At 32.1% G+C, this 22786-nt stretch overlaps 1 protein-coding gene across 1 annotated transcript in view; it reads left to right on the plus strand.

Annotated features, from left to right (window-relative positions):
* LOC108905655 (trypsin beta-like) overlaps window positions 1-22038 on the plus strand; it is a 42482-nt gene extending 20444 nt beyond the window's left edge. The window contains exons 3-5 of the mRNA XM_018708610.1: window positions 14602-14783; window positions 17881-18494; window positions 21737-22038. Coding sequence (XP_018564126.1) covers window positions 14602-14783; window positions 17881-18494; window positions 21737-21924 — 984 coding nt within the window. The 3' untranslated portion in view covers window positions 21925-22038. The remainder of the gene's footprint in view (window positions 1-14601; window positions 14784-17880; window positions 18495-21736) is intronic.
* Window positions 22039-22786: the final 748 nt, after the last annotated feature.

The following is a 22786-nucleotide window of genomic DNA, read 5'->3' on the forward strand; positions in this document are numbered from 1 at the left end:
CACCAAAAAAAATTGCGGGATATTTGAAGTTGGAACACCCAGAAAAATATACGGGGCATTGTTTCCGCAGAACATCTGCCACTTTTTTGGCGAATGCGGGAGCTGATTTATCAACACTGAAGCGTCATGGTGCATGGAGAAGCTCATCTGTTGCGGAACAATACATTGAAGATTCCTTAGAAAACAAAACAAAAGCAGCAAGGATGATTCAAAATGGAGAAAACTTTATACAGGTTCTTCAGACCAAGCAACAAACTATATCCACCACCACTACCGTGTCTAGTGAAGATTCTGTCCCTAAAGGTATTCCTGCATTCAGCCTGCAAGGAAATTCGCATTGCACAGTTACTGTTAATTATAATTATAATTAGTTTTTATAGGCTTGATTTTGTAGTTTTAAAGATAAAATCTTTTAAAAATGTGAATATTGTGTTTTTTTAAAGCAGTCCGGGAAGTAAAAATTTTCCGGACTCAGTACTGTAATGAGTTATTTCCCGGACTTAAATGGGTCCGGGAAATAACTCATTACAGTACAGTATGAAATAAAAATATTATATTGCATTATTTTAAAATTTAATAATACATATACATTTAGAAAACGCACAAACTGCTTAAATAAGCAGTATATACCGGGTGTCCTTGAAAAGGATAGACAACGCTTGACTACAGGTTCCTTGGATGAAAATAAGACTATTTAGACTAACTTACCTATATACAAAAGTGCACGCCTACTGAGATATAGTGTTCTAAATATAGAACAGATAATCTAGTTTTATCCAAATCATTTGAAAACTGTTTTTCTTAGAAACTTTAAATTTGGTACAAATATTTTTTTTATATAAGGGCAATGTAAATACAGAATTTGGTGAGAACACATATATCGGATGTTCTCTTTCTAGTGCCTGTGCGTCATTGGATATCCCGTAACTTTTTTGTGTATCCGCCAATGATGACAGAATTTTTAAAGATAAGAACTATTTTAGAAGATTTTTTGCCTCTTACAAAATTTTGATATTGTTTATGAATTTCGAGTGAAGTTTACATTTTTTACACATTAAATAATATATAATCAGTTTAGATAATTAGAACAGTCTAGTACGAGGTGACATATAACAAAGAAACAAATTCATAACAATAATAATTAAAAGGTTAAGTGTCAAGCTAGGTGTGATTTAATTTTAGCTTAGTTTGTTTTTTATTGCAAGTTATACTTTTGCTGAATAAACTGATATGTTATTAGTTTTGTGTTATTGTAAAGAAAATTGTTGTGCTACTGTTCGAACATATGCTGAAAGAATTCCTAATCGAAGAATTCCAAATCACAAAACATTTGCTAATGCAGAGAGACGCCTTCAGGAAACAGGACGTTTTTTACCTGTAACATTAAATCGTGGACAATGTACGGTCGGAACTATTCAGCTCCATGACCAAATTTTGGAAAGGGTCCAAGAAATACAAGGCGTTTAGCGGCAGCGATTGGCTTTCAAAGAGTTAATAGAGTACTAAAAGACCAGTTATTACAGGTTACTATAATAACAGGTGGATAGGTAGAGGAAATAATGCCCCTTTAAAATGGCCACCTCGATCCCCGGACCTAAACCCACGTAATTATTTCCTTAGGGAAGCATTGAAGACAACAGTTTATAACTTTTCAGTAAATACAGAAAACGGATTATGGGAAAGAATATAAAATGAGATTAATGTTATAAGAGGTAATACACAATTATTGGATAAAATTCATTTTGATTTTCTAAGAACTAATGCTTGCGTTTAATTGTAAAAACAAGGAAGTCACTTTGAGCATTTACTTTAATATAATTTTAATGTGATTACAAATATCAATTTAGGTTTATTTAAAATGTTAATGTTGACTTTGTCATTATTAGTTGATATTGTTTATTTAAAATACTAGTATTGATTTTTTATTTTATTGATTGATAATACTAAGACTAAAAATGTGTAGTTATTTTTTTTAATATGTCGTTTTTTCATTATTTCCTGCTTTGAGGCTGGAGTTATAAATTATTTTTTACGAATCAGAATTCTTTACTATAGTGTATAAAAATGCAAATTTTACTCGAAATCCACAAACGATATCAAAATTTTGAACCTAAATAATCGATAATTTCTTAAAGGAACAAAAAAGTGCATACAAATATAATTGATACAAACTTTTCCCTTTCACTTTAATATCTTAAAACTTTTATATTTTCGGGGCAACAATTGAATCTTCTCGTTTTACTTTAAATCTGATAATTTTGAAAGACATTTATGGTACAGCGATAATACAGAAATTCAGTAGTTTTCAGTAAAAGACCCAGAAACGGGGAAAATATTTTCTAAAATAGTGGGTCACACATTCCCTTCTGTCACTGCTGCAGGGAATGAAATGTTTGAGGATTAATTTTATTACTTCCCTCGCCTTTACAACGTGTACTAAATTCGAATCAGATTAGCATGTACTGATTCTCAGATAGTAATGAAAAACCATTTCAAAAGTAAAGCTTTACCTTGACTTATATCCAATTACGTTTTATCCCAGGAATCTGTAATTACTTTGGAATATGTAATTACTTTAAATAAAATTACACTTTTATTGGCAAAGTAGGGTAGATAATATTTTTTTACAGAGCTTAAAAAACACTAGTTATAATTAAGAAATAATAAACTCGCCACTACCTTTATAGTGAAAATAGCTTTAGTATGGGTTAGTTTAAGTCTTTGCAATAAATCAGCTTTAACAAAGGCAAGCTATTATCAAAAATGTTATAAAAATTGTACAGTAATGGTACGAAACTATTTGCGATTTGAAATACATAGTATTAATGAAATAGTCTGTTACTTTCAATTACAATATGGTTGCAGAATTATCGGGTTGCTTGCCAAGTCGTCGATTTACACATTTTGGTGTTTCACGTATCAGAAAAAAAAATCTAAAGAAGAGAACGACATGTATCTCGAAACATTAAGAAGTCAAAGCCGACGTGACAATCAGCCCGACAATCGACCCAAACCAAGTTCAAGCTGCATGTTTTAAGTAAGCATTTGATTTTTTGTTAAGTATCATAAAAATATGTTGTTGATAAAGAATAATGGATAATAAAAAAATTGAGTTTTTGGGAACACGGAAAGAATGAATGCTATTCTGATTATAATTCAAGTTGAAAGCTATATTTCAAAGGCTTCCTGAAAGAAGAAAATAAAAAGGTGTTCGGAGCTATTACTAATACTGTTGCGGATCACGAAACTGAGGGAAATAAAAATTGCTAGCCTTGCTCTCTATAATTGTACGAATACGATCCTTATAACTTCAAAAGAAAGCTCAAAGGACGTTGAAGGGTGGCTAAAATATAAACCAATTACTCTTTATAATAATGTTAATCTCAGTACATTGGCAACAGCAACAGCAGCAAAGTCCTGATTTAAAAACAGCAGCTGCAGTGTTTGCAATTTATAACAATTTTACCATGCTTTTACCAAATCCTTTCAAAGGCCTTTATTAGGTTCAATAATAATTTAATCTTGTTTTCCACGTTGTTTTACAAACATTAATCAAATTTTCAATTTATCAAATGTTATCAAACGTAGCACTCCATAATGCAAGTAGAGTAAGGTCGTTGTATCTGATATTGTTAACTAACATACATTTAAGAATATACATATTACAGAAAACAGTGTCTGAAGCAAAAGAATTAATTGTAGACCCTTGTGCAAGAAAGGGATTAGTGTCAATTTATAAACTGTTCAAGAAAGGAAGAATAAGTTTTTTAAGTACTTTTTATTGTTATGTCATTTAACTTATGTCAAAACTAAGAGTTAAAAAGTAATCTTTATGACCCAAGAATGGGATATGCAAATGCGTAATTTTTTCTTTATTATATTTTTAAATTTACAATTATTAAAAAAACTAGATAAGTAACGATCAAAAGGATTTTCTGTATACAAAACATTAGATATACACTTATTACTTACAGAAATATTACTATTTAGGACAAGTAGATAGAAAAAGTACAAAATACAAAAAATTATAAATATTTGGTGCAAGAACCATACCGGTTGTCCGAAAACTCACGCAAGAAGTAATTTTAATAGAAAACACATATTTTAGTTATAAATTGTAAATCTTTTATTGATTCATAAAATATACAGTATAGGGTTATGTATGGAATAGCATATCGGATAAATGGCCTCCATGGCTTCGCTGGCACGTACGCAATCCTTTGTCAAAATTTTCTACGACAATTTTGCATAAATGCGACTGAATTTCGTTGACACAACGCTCAATTTCATCGTTCAAGGCGTGGGTGGCGTTGGGCTTGTTGGCATAAACCTTAGACGTAAAAAAAATGCAAAGAAAAAGAGTACAACGCGTTAAAGCGGATGATCTGTGTGGCCAATTCTGATCACCAAAACGGCGAATTACACGCCCAGCAATGATTCGTGCAGTAAATGAATTGTTTCTCGGGCTGTATGGCACATGCCAGCCACCATCTTGTTGAAACTACGTGTCGTCTATATCCATATCTTGCAATTTAGGCACAAAAAAACTGGATTATCATGTCGCGATAGCGAGCACCATTAACTGTTATTGGATCCACACTCGTGGATTTTCTAGACCCCAAATGCTACAAAAATGAACCTGACGCTGAAGATGATTTTGTCAGCATCCACTCCTTGTTGTTCCAAAATCCATTCAACGACCTCTCTTCGCTTTGCGTGGTCAGTAGGCTTCAGTTATTGAGTCAATTGAACTTTGTAAGCATGAAGATGGAAATCTTTCATGAGAATACGCTGTAGAAAGCTTCTAGAAATGTCTAGTTCCTAACATCACGGTGCCGAATTGCAACAATCTCACGAACTGCTTCGATATTTTGCATTGAACGACTTGTTGAAGGACGGTTAGAATGTGAAAGATCACTCATTGATCCAGACTTTCTAAATTTTTAAATTAATCTCTTCACAGTTGATGAAGTTGAAACACTATTCCCCCTATATTTTGTACGAAAATTGTAGCTTCCAAGCCTTCATTATTTTTTAAATATTGCTAAACAATGAAAACGAGTTGTACTTTCGTGTAGCGTTCCATTTTTAGTAATCCTGAACAGTCAGCTGTCACGCTGTCTTCTTTTTTCGTTGGCAACACAAATGGCGCAAAATTTAAATCTCGCTTCAATTGTGGAACACCTGATAGTTTTAAGTGATTTTATTTTATAATTTTTTGTTTTTAAACCCATAAATTCCATATTGCCAGAAGAAAACACTACGTTTTTAAACTTATATCTGTAGAAATCTCATTTTTCAAAAATATGGGCTTATTACCTTCTTCAGTTATCTCTGTAGGAGGCAACGATAAGAGCGTTTTCAGAAATGATATGATGAATTTCAGATATATGTGCTAAAAGTTATAAATATTAATACAATACAATGTAGTAATATGTAAATTTATATACAATATACAGGGTGTCCCATTAATATTGTTTGTAAATCTGGACTAATATTAATCGTTTCAAACGTAAGGCTTTATATTAACTTTTAAACCAAACACTTTTACACTAAGTCGATTCAAATTAAACTACTTTTACTTGAGGAATCTGTGTTTGCTATTGCTACAAAAACTATCATTACAAATAAAAAAATTTTCTTTTTTCTTTTTCAATATTAAAAGGAAATGAAAAACGGCCCAATAAGTTCGTTTGGACAGGATTTATTCTGATGTAAGAATTTTATCTTCGTGACTACGACCTTTTAATTTTCTTTAAGGTATTCGGGCACTTTTGAAGTGGTTCAAATTTATTTCTTCAATGACGACAAAAAACTGAAGGTTTGTTGAAAAAACAAATTCATCATGCTACGTCTCATCCACTCCATTACAAACAGTGCATTTTTTTATGCGCTTCTATTTTCTTGAGATAATACTGCAACATTCACTGCGGTTTGTCGTATTTGGATATCTAGATGTAATGTGAGTTTCCGCAAGCGTAGAGTAACACGTATAAGTTTCATTGTTATGGTTCCACTTACCACTTTACTATAATCTAAAAACAGACGGCGCATTTAAATTGTAAATTAATTTATGCAAACCTGCAAAAGGATTTGCAAGTCAGAATGTACGCAGTGCTGGGTTTGTCGGTGTAGCTCTAGTGATTAATAGTATAGTTGTTAATGTAGTGGAAAAATTCAGAAATTTCCATATATTATTTTTGTCCACGTCATCGTTATACCCTCAAGTATTTGATTAAGAAATATGACTTGTACGTAGGTACACAACCTATCATACAGTTAGCACGAGAAATTAATAAATTCATATTCTTGTTTCTACAGAGCCTTCAAAAATGATTTTTGGCTAGTAATTTTATCTGGAATAGTAAAATTACTTTAAGTTGACAATTAAATTTCAGTAAAATTGAAAATTATTAAAACAATAAAATCAAGATTACATTAAAATACAATTTATCACGAGATTTTAATCAACCAGTCAGCAATCGCATTGCCCCGGGCGTAGACGTAATGGTTTGTCATTGTTCATTGTAAATGCATCGTTAATATTAGTGACGATTTAGGGATATTAGTTGACCATACTAGCCGTGCAATATTGATTGCCTAAACTCGGTGGTCACATGACTTGTAATCTTTTATGAAGGGAAGGCTATGTATTAGCCATAACTAAACTCTCTGGGAATGTATTAACAAGAAGTTTAACCGCAACAGTTTACTAAATATATATTTTTTCAAGTGGCTTTATTTAAAAAAATGGAATTAATTCTTAAACTAAACTAAATAATTGATATCTGCTGATCTGTTTATGTGCCTTTCTTTTGGGAAAATAATAAGGATTTATTACAAGCTTTTTCTTTTAGCGAGTATTAATCACAAAACATAAATGAGTGCCGCTAGCGTTTAACCTTCATCAGTCATCATTTTAGTTAATCCATCAAAGTAAGAAACTAACTTGTTTATTTATCGTAATCTTTGTTTCTTTTTTACTTCATAACTCATTGGCTGCTTAGTCAAATGAGTATCTTTTTGCATTATATAAATTAAAAATATGTTATTAATAGATAATAAATATGTTAAGTTTTTGTCAACATTATTAGAGAATTTATAAATGCTTCGGAACTAATTTTAAAATATATATAAAAAAAATTCGTTCATGATTGTGTATGTTAAAATAATCCAAACTTTATATTTTTTCGGAAATGTGCATTATACAGGATGTTTCAGAAACGCTTGAAAAAACAAAATGGTTTTATGTAGGCTAAATTAAATAAAAAATTATTATTGACACGAACGTGGTATAGTATTTCCGAAGTCAGTTGAACATGTATAAAAACGCTTCTGCTTCCTCTTTACGCAATGATCTAAAACACCTTGTTTAATAACACGAAAAATTGTGGACATTAAAACTTTAGTTAATATGTGAATTCTATTTATAATTTCATTATATGATTTTTCAATTTCTTCCTTTTTTAAACAATCGTAAATATTTAAATGAAACGCTGACAACAAAATATCCCTCTCATTTCTTTTGCAATTGTAATATGGATGATTAATAGAAGGTGCCCGTAATAAATTAAAATTACCTGAATTACACCTATAGTGGTTTAGTCTTCAAGTGAGGTGAAAAACTCTAAGTAGCATGTAAAACTTTATTCTACTAATTTCGCTGGTAACACGAGACACAACCGAGCAGGAACTAGGCTTCAAGACTTCTCCCTGATGCCTCGAAATGTTTTCGGTTTTATCCTTGTCCCCAGGTACCTACTTTCGTGACCTTATCCTAATTAACACTTATTCGGGTCATTGCCTACTCGGTTTGTGCTTATGTACAATATATAAACAACAACTAATTTATGTTTACAGCCTACTTATTCTAATCTCATTTGCTAAATACATTTATTTGGGATAATCTCGTATAATTCAAAGTATAATTTATAACGCTCGTAAATTCCCAGAAAGCAAAATATATTTATTGGGGCAGGTACTAAATGTAATTGTAGCATACCGCTACATTACCCCCCTTTCCAATGACAACGTTCGGCGTTAAAATAAAATAAATTAATCTAATCCGACTTGCAAACGATCTGGGAATCGTACTCTCTGCCTGCGCGTGTTTGCTGGTTTTCGGCTGCCTTGGATGGTACGGGGCTATCGTTGATGTCGTCATCGGGAGTTTCTATTTCGTGTTCCGTCTTGCTTTGTTCTAAGTTTTCTTCGACAAGGGTGTGATCAGGTTTCAAACGTTCAATGTTTATTTGTACGTCTTTCCCTCTTATTACAATTACGTAATTGTGAGTGGACCGACTTCGTACCTCGAAGGGTCCGTCATAAGGTGGCTGCAACGGGCCACGGACGGCGTCATTTCGCACGAAAACATATTGCGACTGTGCCAAGTCCTTAAACACCAAATTGCGCATTGCTGCACTGCACTGCTAGGCAATTTGTCGACAACTGAAATTTATCGCCGGTCGCCCACTGCGGCTGTCTTTGTGCGCCGTTTGTCCACGCGCGCATTCTTCAACTGGGCGACCAAATCTGTATATGGGTATGGCTAAATAAATATGGGAAGAAGGTTTTCAAATATTTCGATGCCGAGTTGTTGCGTTGAACCGAGTTGAACCTAAACCGAAAAACTAAAACTTATTTTTCTCTAAATTAAAAATTTCAAGGAAAAAACAATCCATGTCAGGATTGATTTTTTAATTTGTTTTAGGTTTTAAGAATAATAATAAAACGGTTTTTATAACTTTTTAGAGGAGGAATGGAAAAATTTTATTTAAGGATTTCGCCGTTTAATTTTTTTAATCCTTTTTAGGACGAATTTACGGAACGAAATTCCCAAAGTTAAAAAAAGAAGTGTTATATTTTATATGTTTTATTTGATGTTCAAATAGTAATGGTTGATCGTCAATTTTGTCCCAGAAGTGTAAAACATAAAGTACGTATTTTATTCGAAGATGTCCGAGTTTATCGAAGACTTTGAGGTTGAGTTAGTACCGCTTTACATATGTTTTCGTATTTCTGCACAGGGTGACTAAACCAAAACATTTAGGGGATGATTCCACTTTTATTTGAAAATAATGGTATGATACTTTTCGAAAGCTTAAAATTAATGAAGTTACATAATATCAATATTTAAATTAATATCTTGTCACAACCTTTCTTCAGTTAAACGTTTTTCTGCATTGTGGTACATTTATTACTGGTAACAAACTGCATCCATGGGAAGGAAATCATTTACTACATTTTGGCTCATAGTTTCTATGCACCTTGTATGTGAACAATAACAAAGATAAATCTATGAATATCTATAGCGTTGTAGAACAAAATAAAAATTATTAATATTATTATTATTATTATTATTATATTATATTAATTATTACGATTAGTAGAAATAAAATAATTTAATAATAAAAATTATAATGTCAAACAAATGTCACTCCAGCTATATTTTTTGCATTAAATAATGTATTAAATGTTGAAGGTACCACGGGTGTTATCAGATAATAATGCCCTCGGTCGATGTACTGCGTACAGACCGACGTAGCTTAAGCAAGTCCACTGTCAACCTCCGTGCATTATTATCTATATAACACCCTAAATATCTTAATTACTCTTTCACTTTAGCTATATCAAAGGAATCTATTAATCCAGATGATTGACATTTTTTGCCTTAGGACGAGGGATTAAATCACATTACAGTCTTGCTATTTGTGACACTCCAGAAGTTAATAACCAAAATCATATTAATTTATATATGTACTGGTTTGACATATCTATTATTATTTTTATATTTACTTTAGTTTGTGTATTATGTTTTTGTTAGTGTATTTGTTTTTGTTATGTAGTATAGTATATAATTTTTGTAATGTTTAATGATTAAATATTCGTTTGGGCGCCTTTTGTTGTGTAGAATGTAATCTGTGTGTGTTGAAATTAATTTTTATTGGATGCAGGTTCTCAGGATAAAGTTAAGCAATAACAATGACAAATTTCATCGAATTAAACTTTTCTTACCTCGGTTTTGCTTATCTCTCCTCCGGCAGCTATATCTTGCATAAATAACATTTACAGTGTACACTTTATTACAGTGTAGATAGGAATGTTTAGTAATCAATGATACACTGACCCTCAAAAACACTTATTATGAATACTAGCATGAGTTCTTATCTCAGAGAAGCGGTTCAATATTATTCAAATTTACTATCACTATAGATTTGAGTAGGAAGCAATGAATGAAGGCAAATTTTTAACGATTTTAACAATGTGACATTTATTAATTATTCATTTTAAAATCCGAACAATGTTTTAAAGAAACACAGAAACTAGATATGTTATGAACTTTTACATGAATAAATAACTGATAAAATTTTCTTAACTCTGCCTAATTTAATTTTGAAAATATTTGGTTAACCAATTTGTATTGTTTTTAAATGTATTACGAAACAAATTAACTTAAATTAAGAACACATAAACTTAACTAATTCTTATACTATGAAATGTTCTAAAATATGATTTTAATTTCTATTCACTGATATTGTCTATGGTTTGAAATAAGTTTCTGATTTCACAAAATGGTTTTTAATTCGACTTTGTAAACACTCTAATTTATGTTTTGGAGAGTATGCTTAGGCAACTGGACTTACATTTTCCATTATCTCAGCATTGGAATGTCCAATATTCACTCTAACCTCGCTTTTTAGTCGGGGATGGACAGCTGTTCTGTCTCCTGTGGAGGTTTTTTTTTTGTGAGTTGGTTGCGTCCTGATTTTCTACGATGTTATTTGGAGAGCTACAGGATAACATGCACCCCTAACCTGTATCTGGGACCAACTAGTTTCTCTTCCAACTTGTTTACTTCGAAACGGTGCTGTGTTGTTTTCCGTTAGAAGGTAAATTTTCTGATTTGTCCTTTTTTTCTTGGTCACTTGTATCCATGAGATATTGTTTTCTTACTGCGCACTTTCTCTCCAACATATTGCGATGTCATTTTATTTTTAATAAATTACGGCGTAATTTGTATTTTGTAACTGCGTAGTAGTTATTACTTCTTAAAACTAGTTTACAAGAAATTTCTATATGGAATTCTGAATGACAATTTTTATAATAAACTTCTAGCCTATGTGTTTTTCTGATACTATAATATTTGAATTTTGTTTTGTACTAATTTATTTAACGTTTATTTAATTGCAAAATTGTTAAATTGGCCTTTCTTGTGGCATTTTTCTTGTGCTTTCATGCTTCCACTTCGATCCTAACCTTTATCTTTTTGGACATGCTTCTCTATTAAAATGTATTAGTTAAATTTTGAATGATAATATTTTAATTTTGATATGATATAACTATGAATTGGGATTTTATTTTACTTTAAAAGTAATTTATGTCTTCCTTGTAGTCTACGTTATAATTTCATGAATTTTTTCTCTACTATTACTCTGTGTCATGTCTTGAAATACAGTGTGTTCATTTCACTATATGTTAGAAATCTCAGATCCAGACACCAAGTCACTGTAACAGCATTAGATATAAAGGATAAGAGATAAGAGGGTCCGTCTCATTGTTCACATTAGCAAACAAACAAAATTGATACCTTTTGTAACAGCACTTTACTCCACGTGCTGCAAAATAGTAAATTATATATCAATAGGCTAAAATCCATCTTCTAATCTCGAGGAGGAGATTAAGTTTGTTTCCTGAGTGTACGTAAGAGTCTTTTCAACTAATTTCTTCAGATACTCAGAAGTATACAATGTTAACTGAAGCTTTAATATATTTTACGTATTTTAAATTTATCTTGTTGATAATGTAATGAAATGTAGGATCTTCCATTTAAGATAACGAAGTTGACAGCTATAACCGGAAGTGCTATAATGGCATTGTTTTATTTAATCAAGAGAGCACTTCCGAAAACACTAATGACTAAATTTTCAAAATTGAAATTGAAGTAGTCTCTGAAATATTCTAATGGGCCGTCACCGTAAGACATCAGCCTATATACAGGTTCAGAAAGTCCCCATGGTACATCGGCTGTTACGTGAGAGCGATAAAGTAAGTCATAGATATCCGTGCGATAGACAAGGATGGTTACATTGAAGACGTTTCATAATCTGAATAGTCAGTCCCACTTCTAACCCGAAACGGACGGTGAGTATTCAGATTATCTTCTTCTTCACTATAGCCATCCTTGTCTATCGCACGGATTTCTTTACTTTACTTTGTCGCTCTCGTGTAAAGGCAGATGGACCATGTGGATTTTCCAGCCCTGTATGTATAATAGGGAAAAGGCAGTTAAATTGAAGGTCGTTATGAAGCTCATTTAAGCTCGTTGCCTTACAGAATAGTCAGTAATTCATGAAACACCGTATTAATCAGCATCAAAGCTTTTAGGTTCGATCAGTCGTAAATAATTCCATATTCAGAGAATTTTTACCTTTATTTAAACGTCATCAGTCCAATTCATCTACTCAAATATACCTGCGTAGATGTGTATCGTAAATAACTAGGTCATTTATAATATACAGGGTGGTCAAATGAAAACGAAACAGAGCCAATTTCAGGAACTGCGTCAAACTTGTAGAAAAACGCGTAGACCCGTCGATTTTAGATTAAAGGGGAACATTCTTTGCTGATATTTTTGAATCCGCCACTTTCACCACCAAGCAAGGGTAAGCATCACCCCAAAATATTTAAATGGCATTGGCGGTTGAGTAATATTTCTTTTGAAAGCTCTTACAATTCTCTTTACAACAAACTTTATATTTTATAATTCAGCCCAATACTCTGAAAAAAATTTACATTTTAAAATTTAAATTATGTTTAGTTGCTTACTTACTACTACTTAGTTGATTAAATGTTCAAACTGATGACCGTCCGCTTCCATACAAGAATAACGATTTTGTTCGAAACGTTCGCGCACATTCTGAAACATTTCCGGAGTGATTCGACGGCATTCGTCGACGATTCTTTGACGCAAGTCTTCCAGCGACGCTGGCTATGTTTTATAGATTTTACTTTTTAGGTATCCCCACAAAAAGAAATCAAGGGGCGATAAATCCGGTGATTGTGGAGGCCACTCAATGCTGCCTCTTCTCCCAATCCAATTCCGTAGAAAACGATGGTCCAAATACTGACGGACAATTAACGCATAATGCGGAGGAGCACCGTCCTGTTGAAAAATCAAATGATCTTCATCATACTCTGGAACATTTTCAATAATATCAGTCAGGGTCAACAGCGTCTTCCAGTAATTGCAAATACATTTGGCCAATCAAATTACCAGGTAGAAAAAAAGGACCCACCAGCCGGTCACCGAACATTCCAGTCCATACATTTAATTTTTCCGGTTGCTGTGTATGCACCTCGTGAAAATCTCTTGGGTTTGAATCGGACCAATAGCGGCAATTGTGACGATTTATCGTCCTGTTCAAGAAAAAACTGCATACATCAGAAAAACAGATGTTAAAAAGGAACTGTGGATCGTTCCCTGCTCGCTCACTCATTATTCCCTCATGAAGTTCCTGGACTAAATGTATTTTGTATGGATTGAATTTATTCTTCTTCAAAATGGTTTGAATGCTAGTTCGATTGATCCCAGACATAGATGTCAGCTGCCTCGTTCTTAATGTAGGATCAAGATGAACTTGTCCCAAAACTGCAACTTCACTAGCTTCCTTAACTATAGGTTTTTCAATTTCTCGTTTTTTATTGGCTACGTTCCTTGTCTCTTGAATTTTTTTTACTAACTCTAGAACATACTTCCTCCTGACATGTCGATCTTGATGTTGTTCATTAAATAGCTGAGCTGTTCTATTCGCACATTTATTGTTCATAAAGTAAAGAGAAACGATATCTACCCTTTCCGCAATGGAATAAACCATAGTATTTAATTTTTAAAAACACAATTAAATAAACTATAAATCCACTAATTCTACGTTCATTGTGTGTGTATAGAATTCAATTCTGTTTTTTACAATTGTGTTTTTTTACGAAAGTGAAAACAAATCGCCAAAAACCAATGTAACGCAAGAAATACTAAATTTATACTATTGGCGTACTTAAATCGAATGACTAACATTTTTACCGATACTAATTGTTTGTGCATAAGTTTCAACTTTAAAATAAAATTCTTAATAAGTATTGAGCGGAATTATAAAATTTAAAGTCTGTTGTAAAGAGCTGTTGTAAAGAGTCTGTTGTAAGAGCTTTCAAAAGAAATATTACTCAACCCCCAATGCCATTTAAGTATTTTGGGGTGATGCTTACCCTTGCTTAGGGATGAAAGTGGCGGAGTCAAAAATACCAAAAATACCCCCTTTAATCTGAAATCGACGGGTCTGGGCGTTTTTCTACAATCTTGACGCAGTTCCTGAAAATGGCTCTGTTTCGTTTTTATTTGGCCACCCTGTATATTCACAGAAACTCTTTTCCTTAAAGCAACCCACATAACAACACTCTTTATTACTGGAAAATGATTAATTGTATCTCCATTATTTGCTCTCCACTGTTAATTCATATTGATATTTAACTAATTTAATAGTTTTCTATTATATTATTCTAGATTTATTTATTTTGATTCTATTGTTCTAACGATATTTTATATTTCAGGGTTATGAAGTAGTTCTATCAAAAGACAGGAAAAACGAAGCGTTAATCAAGAACAAAAATATCCTGTTAAAAGCTGGATCCATTTCAAACATCAAAATAACTGGTAAATATGATGGCGATAAATTTCCCAACTTAATAGAGTATCGATTGAACGCCAAGACAATCTGCCCCGCGTATAACACGTAAGTTGAAAGATGTTTAATTTGAGCGGTTACGTAACGAATTTTAAGTAACGCATTCTTCTTCTAGAAGAATATTGTGTTCAGTCTGATCTGCTTTAATTGAAAATTGGAAAGGTAACAGGTAATAGCAGACATTAGAAATACCAACGTAACATGATTTTTATTATTACTTTTGTAATTCTCTGATATAAGTAAGCAAAGCAAAAGTTAGATCCTTTTTGTTAAACAAATTTTTTATGATATTTAGCATTTTCGAGATCGCCGCAAACGCCTTCAAAAAACATTAAATAGGACGGGACGATTAAAACCCAGTATTTGCTTTTCCAAATAAGCATTAATTTAAAGGAGAAATTAAAAATACAATAATATACAGAGTGTTCTAATTGAAACAGTCAAGATAGGTAACACCCAGAAGAAATGGAACAGCCTGTCTATGACATAGATTGGTTTACTGCAACTTTTATTTTAAACGTTATTTTGTATTACTGATATTATCGGAACTACAGAAGAAATCATCGTAAGCCCTGTATGTAAATAATACTGCAGTTAGTTTGTCAATAAAATCGGTCAGCTTTTCACTGGAACACACCGTGTATATTTCTTAATAGAAGTCCCGCGCAAAAGCCAATACAGGTGCTTGTGTAAGTGTCCAAATTGATTTAATTTAACCAAACTTAGCTATATACAAAAAGGCTTTAACTTGATGTATCAAATTTGGTGTACAATTTAGATACATTAAGATACATCGACTATGAGTTCAAGGTCATTAAGATATCGGAAGATGGTAATTAGTAGAAATCTACTATTAACTTTGATCAATTTTCCAACGTATGTATTAATAAAAATTCGATTCTAAATTTTTCTTGCTCTTGACAAATTCTGATATACCTTGCCACTTTCAATTTGAAGAAATTATTACTTGGACAAAAAAAATATGACCGTATAGAAAATTAAATTTTAAATTGAGTTTCTTGTTCTTTAAACTCGATCCGGCCAACATGGTTAAAAAAAATCGCAAAGATGAAAAAAACGGTTTTTCTAAAATAACTAAAAAAATATAGCACGGATTGAAAAATTTTAAATAGAAAAGTTGTAGGTTTTAAAGAGATCTATCGACTGATTTTTTGAAAGTATCGATTGCTTTGTTACTTTTCGAGATATATCGAGAAAACCGTTAAAAATCTTCTCTTTTCTCTTCTTCTATAACTCGTTTACGTTTACGTGCCCATATTTGCTATTTACTGCAAGCATAGCCCGCGGCAAGCCAAAAAAGTACATTTTTGAAAAATTTAAAAATATTAATTATTTTTCGAGATATATCGATTTTTTGAAAAAAAGGCGCTCTCGAAAATTGGCTAGATCTTCTCAGCGGATAGCCCTACAGTAACGATTTTCGGTTTATTTTCTTCGTAAAGAGTTATATTATCATGCTGTTAAAAATGTTGACGATTATTATTAATTTTAAGGATCAAAAAATGACTTTGAAAAAGTTGCACTTTTTTGGGTATGTTATTTTCAAATTACTATTTAAATTTTTATTTTATGAACATGACTTTTAAAGAAAGAAAACTAAACATTTACGGGTCTATTTTGCTTCTAAGGCGAAAATGCTATAATATTCGTGTTTAGCTACCCCAGATTAAGTACAAAAAAATAATAAAAATTGAAATAGTCATTTGAAATATTTTTTTTGTCCAGGTAATAATTTCTGTAAGCATTTCTCTATAATGCTTGGACTAATTATTCGAAGTAGGGAATTCTGGGACTGTGAATATAATTCACCAAAAGGTTAATTCGAAGTCTACGAATTTGTCACCGTTTGACAACCATTATTGTTTAGAAAATGACTGCAAAGTTTGTGAAAGAGACTATTGAAGAATTGTGAAAGAGTATTAATACCGTTTCACACAGAGAAACATTTTTCAGTGTTAAAAGGAAAGCTCCAGACAGGAGGAAACAGGTTTTTTAGTATAAGTTGCGGACTATTGAGTATGTACCACATATAAGCACAAGAAGTTTATCTCGGCGAACTATGGTATTGGACTTATTGGCTAAAATAATTTATTGCACCCCTACCATACACGAAAAGTTCAAGAGTTGTTGCCTCAAGATTTAGGTTAGCAAGTTACCTTCTGCCAGTTTATTTTAAATCAAATCATCAATTTTCATAAAAAGAATTATTTTCACAGAAGAGGTTTGTTTAACCTTCAACGAAATGACCAATCTTCACAATAACCACCATTATTCGGATATCAACCTTATGTGTTTCCACAATTATCAGCATTATTCGGATAACCACCATTATACGGATATCAACCCTTATGTAATAACTCTGACATTTTCACCGTGACTTTAAAAATAATGTTTGGGCTGGTATTATTGATAAAAGTGACAAAGTGAATTTTCATTTTCGGCAAAGAATAGATTTATGATAATTTTGAAGAGTTTATCTATCTTATAGCCTCATAATTTCTTTTTGTAATTTAAATTACGTTGTTAGCTTAACAATTTTATTTTCTCACTAAGCCATTTTCGCTGAAATCAATTTTCATGTTATAAGTATGCGCTAATTTTAAACATTGTACTTGTTTGATAAAAACTATTGTTAACTCTGTACCTATTAATTGTCTTTGAGTGATAAATTCATAGCCCACTATTGACTTTTTGGCGATTTTAATTCATAGAGCTAGAATAAAACACTTCGAGTAATTGCTTTCTTTCTTGAAAACCGTAATATTTATCAAAGCTTTACAATTGAATTCTGTAAAAAATCCGAATGGATGTCCACTAATTCCCATCTTCATCTTGCGATACCTCAATAACTTTGTTCTCATGGTAAATTCAAAACTCTTAGTGTATCTAAACTGTATGCGGTTTGGTACCTTAAGTTAAAGCGTTGCAGACATACTATTTTTTTTTTCGAAATTTGGGGTTTCACTTTGGAGGCCTATAACTCCTCTAGGGCGACACTTTGTATAAGTCAGTTAGATTACATCTTTTTGGATGCCTCTATATCCAAATGATCTCTGTCGGTTGTTATGCGGAACTATATTTAAAATAATTAATTTATTGAGTTAATCCTTTATTTGATTTTTAGGTTGCGCACAGACCTCTTCGAGGGTGACGATAATTCAATACAATTCTTATCCTCCATCTTATCAAGAACGAAACCTCCCTCCTATAAGCCTACATTCGAGTGCGGACTCAAACGATCCGACGTATACCCATGGCAGGCAGCCGTTTCGATTACAAAGGATGGTAAAGACCAATACATATGCGAAGCTACCCTGATCTCTACTTCTCATGTAATACTTCCCGCTCACTGCGTTACATTCAGCAGCGACGACGAGAGCGTACCCGAAAACATTCTTTCAGTCACCCTAGCTGGGGCAAAGGACACACTCCGCGTCAAGAATATAATTGTACACCGAGGGTACGATCCTAACATTTTGATAGACGACGTGGCTATCCTGGAACTGGATGCTGTCTTGAAGATCAGTGACAACGTTAGGCCAATTTGTTTAGAAGGCACAGACGGGTCTATAGATTCGTTAGTGTTGGTTGGTAAGGCCGTTGAGGCCGATCAAAAAATCGGCAATCAAGCACTGGAAACTATTGTTGATGACGTAGATACAGGCGATTGTGCATTGAAAAATCCAGAATTAGCTGCGTTGTTAGGAGATAACTCTGTGTGTGTTTCATATCCATCTGGTAAGTTCAAACAGTTCATTGCTACTGATTTAGTACCAGTATTTTTTATGATAGTACTGATATTATTAATCATATTTATATATGCTAATTCTCCCCATCTTTTTCCTATATTATTTTGTTGATCTTGTGTCACTTTCATATCACTTCAGTGTAATTACTCGTCTTCACTAAAGAAGAGATCTTCATATCATGCATCATTTAATTTTTGTTTTGTTATGTCATCATTATCCTCCTTTATTATTAATAATTTTGTTCTGTTGAGTTATTATATTATTAAAAAAATTAATACTAATGAAACTTTTTAACAGTGATACTGCGCCAAGCAAGATTAACAATTTTTTGTAAAAACATGAAACACAGTATTTTAATAATTACTTAAGAACCAATATAGACCACATTATAGTTTCTTCATAATAATGTCTATATAACACTTTTCTATAATCACAAACTTCTAATTGTTGAGAAGTTAGAACAAACTTATTGGCTTTTATCTTGAGTCAGTTACTGACGCGTTTCTAGCAGCCTGTTATTACATTGGTGGCTAGAGTGGAAGCGGAACCTTGAACAAACTTAATGGCTTTTATCTGTAGTCAATTGTTGAAGAGTTTCTAACATTACTGTTATTACATTGGTGGCTAGGATAGAAGCTGAAGCTAGTTAAATCTAAACGTGAAAATAAACACAACGTAACCGTAATATACACAAGTTAAGTTAATGAAACAAGTAAAAAATAACTATTTAAAAAAACTGCGTATTGGGCAAATTTATATAGTGATCAATTCTAGATTTCAAGGAGTTGATGGAAGGTTATAATATCATATCGTTCGGTAATGAGATGTTAAACAGGATTTGGCAGGAGAGTTTAATAGCACGTCTTTGGATACTTTCTAGTGTCTTGCTTTAAAACAGGAGATCTTATAGTTACAAAAAACTCAAGATGCGAGATGTACCTACTGAAAATTTTTAAAAAAGTAACAGTATTAGATGAAATATTGGAATAATGTAAATGATTATCTATGGCTCTATAATGGTAATGCTAAGGGAGTTATACTATTATCCTGTTTTTGGATATATGCCTCACACATTTAGAATGGTTCAAGAGGCATCAATGATTGATAGGATCAAGTTCATTTTGTACAGTCAAACAAGGTGATCAGAAGAGCTTTATGTCGTCTACATGGGAAAGTGGATGCACAGTTTCTTACATCAGACACATAAACTAGAAATGAAGTAGGATTCAGCATTGAACCCTGGGGCAACCATAGACCTTATAAACTACTGGACTCGCCCAACTGTCATTTTGCCTATATAAACGGCAATCGCTCAAACGTGTGCGAGAGAGATGGAGCTAGTAAGGGCTTAAGCTTCGTTCACAGAATTTCGACTGCAGTGCGCTACATTTAATTCAACCAATCAGCTAGCTATACTCGATTCCTTACCCCTTTTTCTGTTGGGCCGTATTCAAAGACCTTATAAAAATAATATAGAGACCAAAAGACAAAAAAAAAATCATTTTTTCCAATAGTGTAGGTATGTTAAAGGGTTTATTNATTGGGGATCCTTTCTGCCATTACGAAGATGTAGCTTGTTCTAGAAAATGATCTATTGACATTTCTCTTAATATTTCCTGAATCAGTTGAACCAATTTTGCTAAACAATTTTGACTGTTGGTGACGTATATAGTTACTTGGTAATGAAAATGTTGATTTCCTTATTTCCTTGTCTCTTTAACATTACATAATAAACAATAGGGAAAATAATGTAACCAAATTTATAGATTATACAGAGCCTTCATAAATGTAGTCACGTGACCGCCAAGCATAGGCAACCAATATTACAGGACTGGTACTAGTAACTAAAATTCCCTAAATTTTGGAGTCGCCAATATTAATAATTCGTTTACATTGAACAATGACCGCTGATTGGTTGAATAGAATCTCGTGAAAAATTACATTCATCACAACCGGTGAAAAACAGAATGTTTTTTTAAATGTATTCTGGATCTTATTGCTTTAAATTTAACTGCCAACACGAAGAAAACAAAATTACTGGTCACGAACACATGCTTATGAAACATGTAATATACAGGGTGTTAATGATTAGTTTTGCCAAACTCTAATGGCGTATTCTACCGATAAAAATAATCAACTTTTGTCCTATAAAAATTTTTGATAGGACGCTTCCCTACGGAGATACAGGGTGTTAAAAGTTTCAAATATTTATATGATTTTTCCTTTTTGCAACACACAAAACAATGGCATTGTATAGTATTTTGAAATATCTCAAAAATATTAATTATTGGATTTATTGTTACACATTTAACAATCAACACAAAATAGTAAATAGCAACGTAGGTACTTAGGTATGTTCTTATTTGATTTCAAGACCAGTAAATTTTACGAATACTTTACAAGAATACTTTATTGCCACAATTTGATTGTACATTTTAAAAGCATTTAAAATTATTGATGAAACCAGTGGCGTACGATTTTTTTTCAACTACTACTTCCCTAATAACTACACCAATGGAGAGTATTTTGGAATAAGTTATCCATTAAAAAATAGTCACTACTAAAAAAATTTCATCCCCCAAATTTTATAAATCTTTTATGCCAGTGAAGTTACAGGAAAAATAATATAAATATTTGAAACCTTAACACCCCGTATCTCAGTAGGGAAGCGTCGTGCCAAAAATTTTTATAGGCCAAAACTTGATTATTTTCATCGGTAGAATACGCCAATAAAACTTATCATTAACACCCTGTATAAGAAATATAATTAAATTAATCTATATCTAAAATAGTAATATCTTCTATTTTTGTATTTATTTGTTGAACAGTACAGCCCCCTTAATATTGTCCTTTTTTTAAATTTTACTCGAAAATCATACATTTTTTGGCTTTTTTTCAGTTACCATGACCTTCATACGACAAACCCATAACTTACGTTTTTCAAGAGATATAAAATAATCGACATTTCTCGTATCAAAGTAGCTACTGAAAATGGGTTGCTGGTTGAATTAAGGAACATTCTATATAAAACTGGCTGAGTTTAATTATGTCATAATTGGTTTTGATTACCTTTTTAAATTAGCAGAATATCATCAAGTTCTGCAACAATTTAAATTGAGAGAGTAATAATACAGCATAAAGTATAACTACATATTTGTATAGGTACATATTTATATGTATATTCTTCGAGTACTTATTTATTTTTATTACACAATTCTATTTTTTTTTCAGGGAAATCTGCGTGTACCGGAAGTTCAGGAAGCAGTATAATTTCACGAGTAAACAACGTTGCTACGCTGAGAGGCATTGTGATCGTAGGACCTCTTCTTCAGGATAAAAATCAGTGCAATGCAGATACCACAACAGTAGGAATTAATATCGCTAGATATTACAAATGGATTTTACGTTCTATTTCCTAAGTATTTTTTGCTACATCATGTTTGCAAAATCTGCTGAAAATATGCAATTATTAAATTGTTTATATCTTAAGATAAAATAAAACAAATGATTTTTGAAAAACATTTGTCCCTTTACACATTGTCTCCCAATTTTATTTTGTTAAACTGTTTAAAGCTTCCTACGATATACGTCTAGAAATGTTTTATAAAGTAGATAAAAGAATGTCTTAGAAATGAAAAAAGATCAAATTTAGTTTTGGCTTTATACAGAGTCTTCCAAAGCAGATGCTGTTGAGCAGTTTTTCTCTTAAATAGTGAAAGTGAGTACAGTAAGCTCTAAAATTGGGGTAAAAACAAAAAATAACGCATGGTAAGGTAAATATTACCAAGTAATTCATGCTGAAGAAAAAAAAACAAGTTTAAAATGGAATAAATTCTAAAACAGAAAGGGTACTGCTCAAACTGTATTTCCATCTTTTCCAATGTCTTGAAATATTTTTCTTACATTCAGAAACTATCTAAAAGACAATATTATGCATAGATGACATGTTAATTATGCTTAATTTACTGGAAGCACCCTTGGAAAGGTCTAGAAATGGGCGAGGGCTATTATGACAAGGATCGTTCTTAGGATGGAGAATTCGGGGTGTATGCAAATAGCCCCTAACTAAAACTATAGTTCTGCAAAGTCATGTACAAACAACGGCGTCGTGGCAATATCCCTCATGCTATTACGTGCATAGTTTCAGAAATATTCAGATTATGTTTTCGGGTTCAAACTTCACATAACTAATGTTCCTAAGAAATTTAGCTATTTCCGGTAGTCGAATTAATTATGAACTTTCAGTTAATATCAATAAAATAGTAATTCAATTTAATTTAT

The sequence above is a fragment of the Anoplophora glabripennis genome, unplaced genomic scaffold (genome assembly GCF_000390285.2).
Source record: "Anoplophora glabripennis isolate ALB-LARVAE unplaced genomic scaffold, Agla_2.0 scaffold156, whole genome shotgun sequence".
NCBI lineage: Eukaryota > Metazoa > Arthropoda > Insecta > Coleoptera > Cerambycidae > Anoplophora > Anoplophora glabripennis.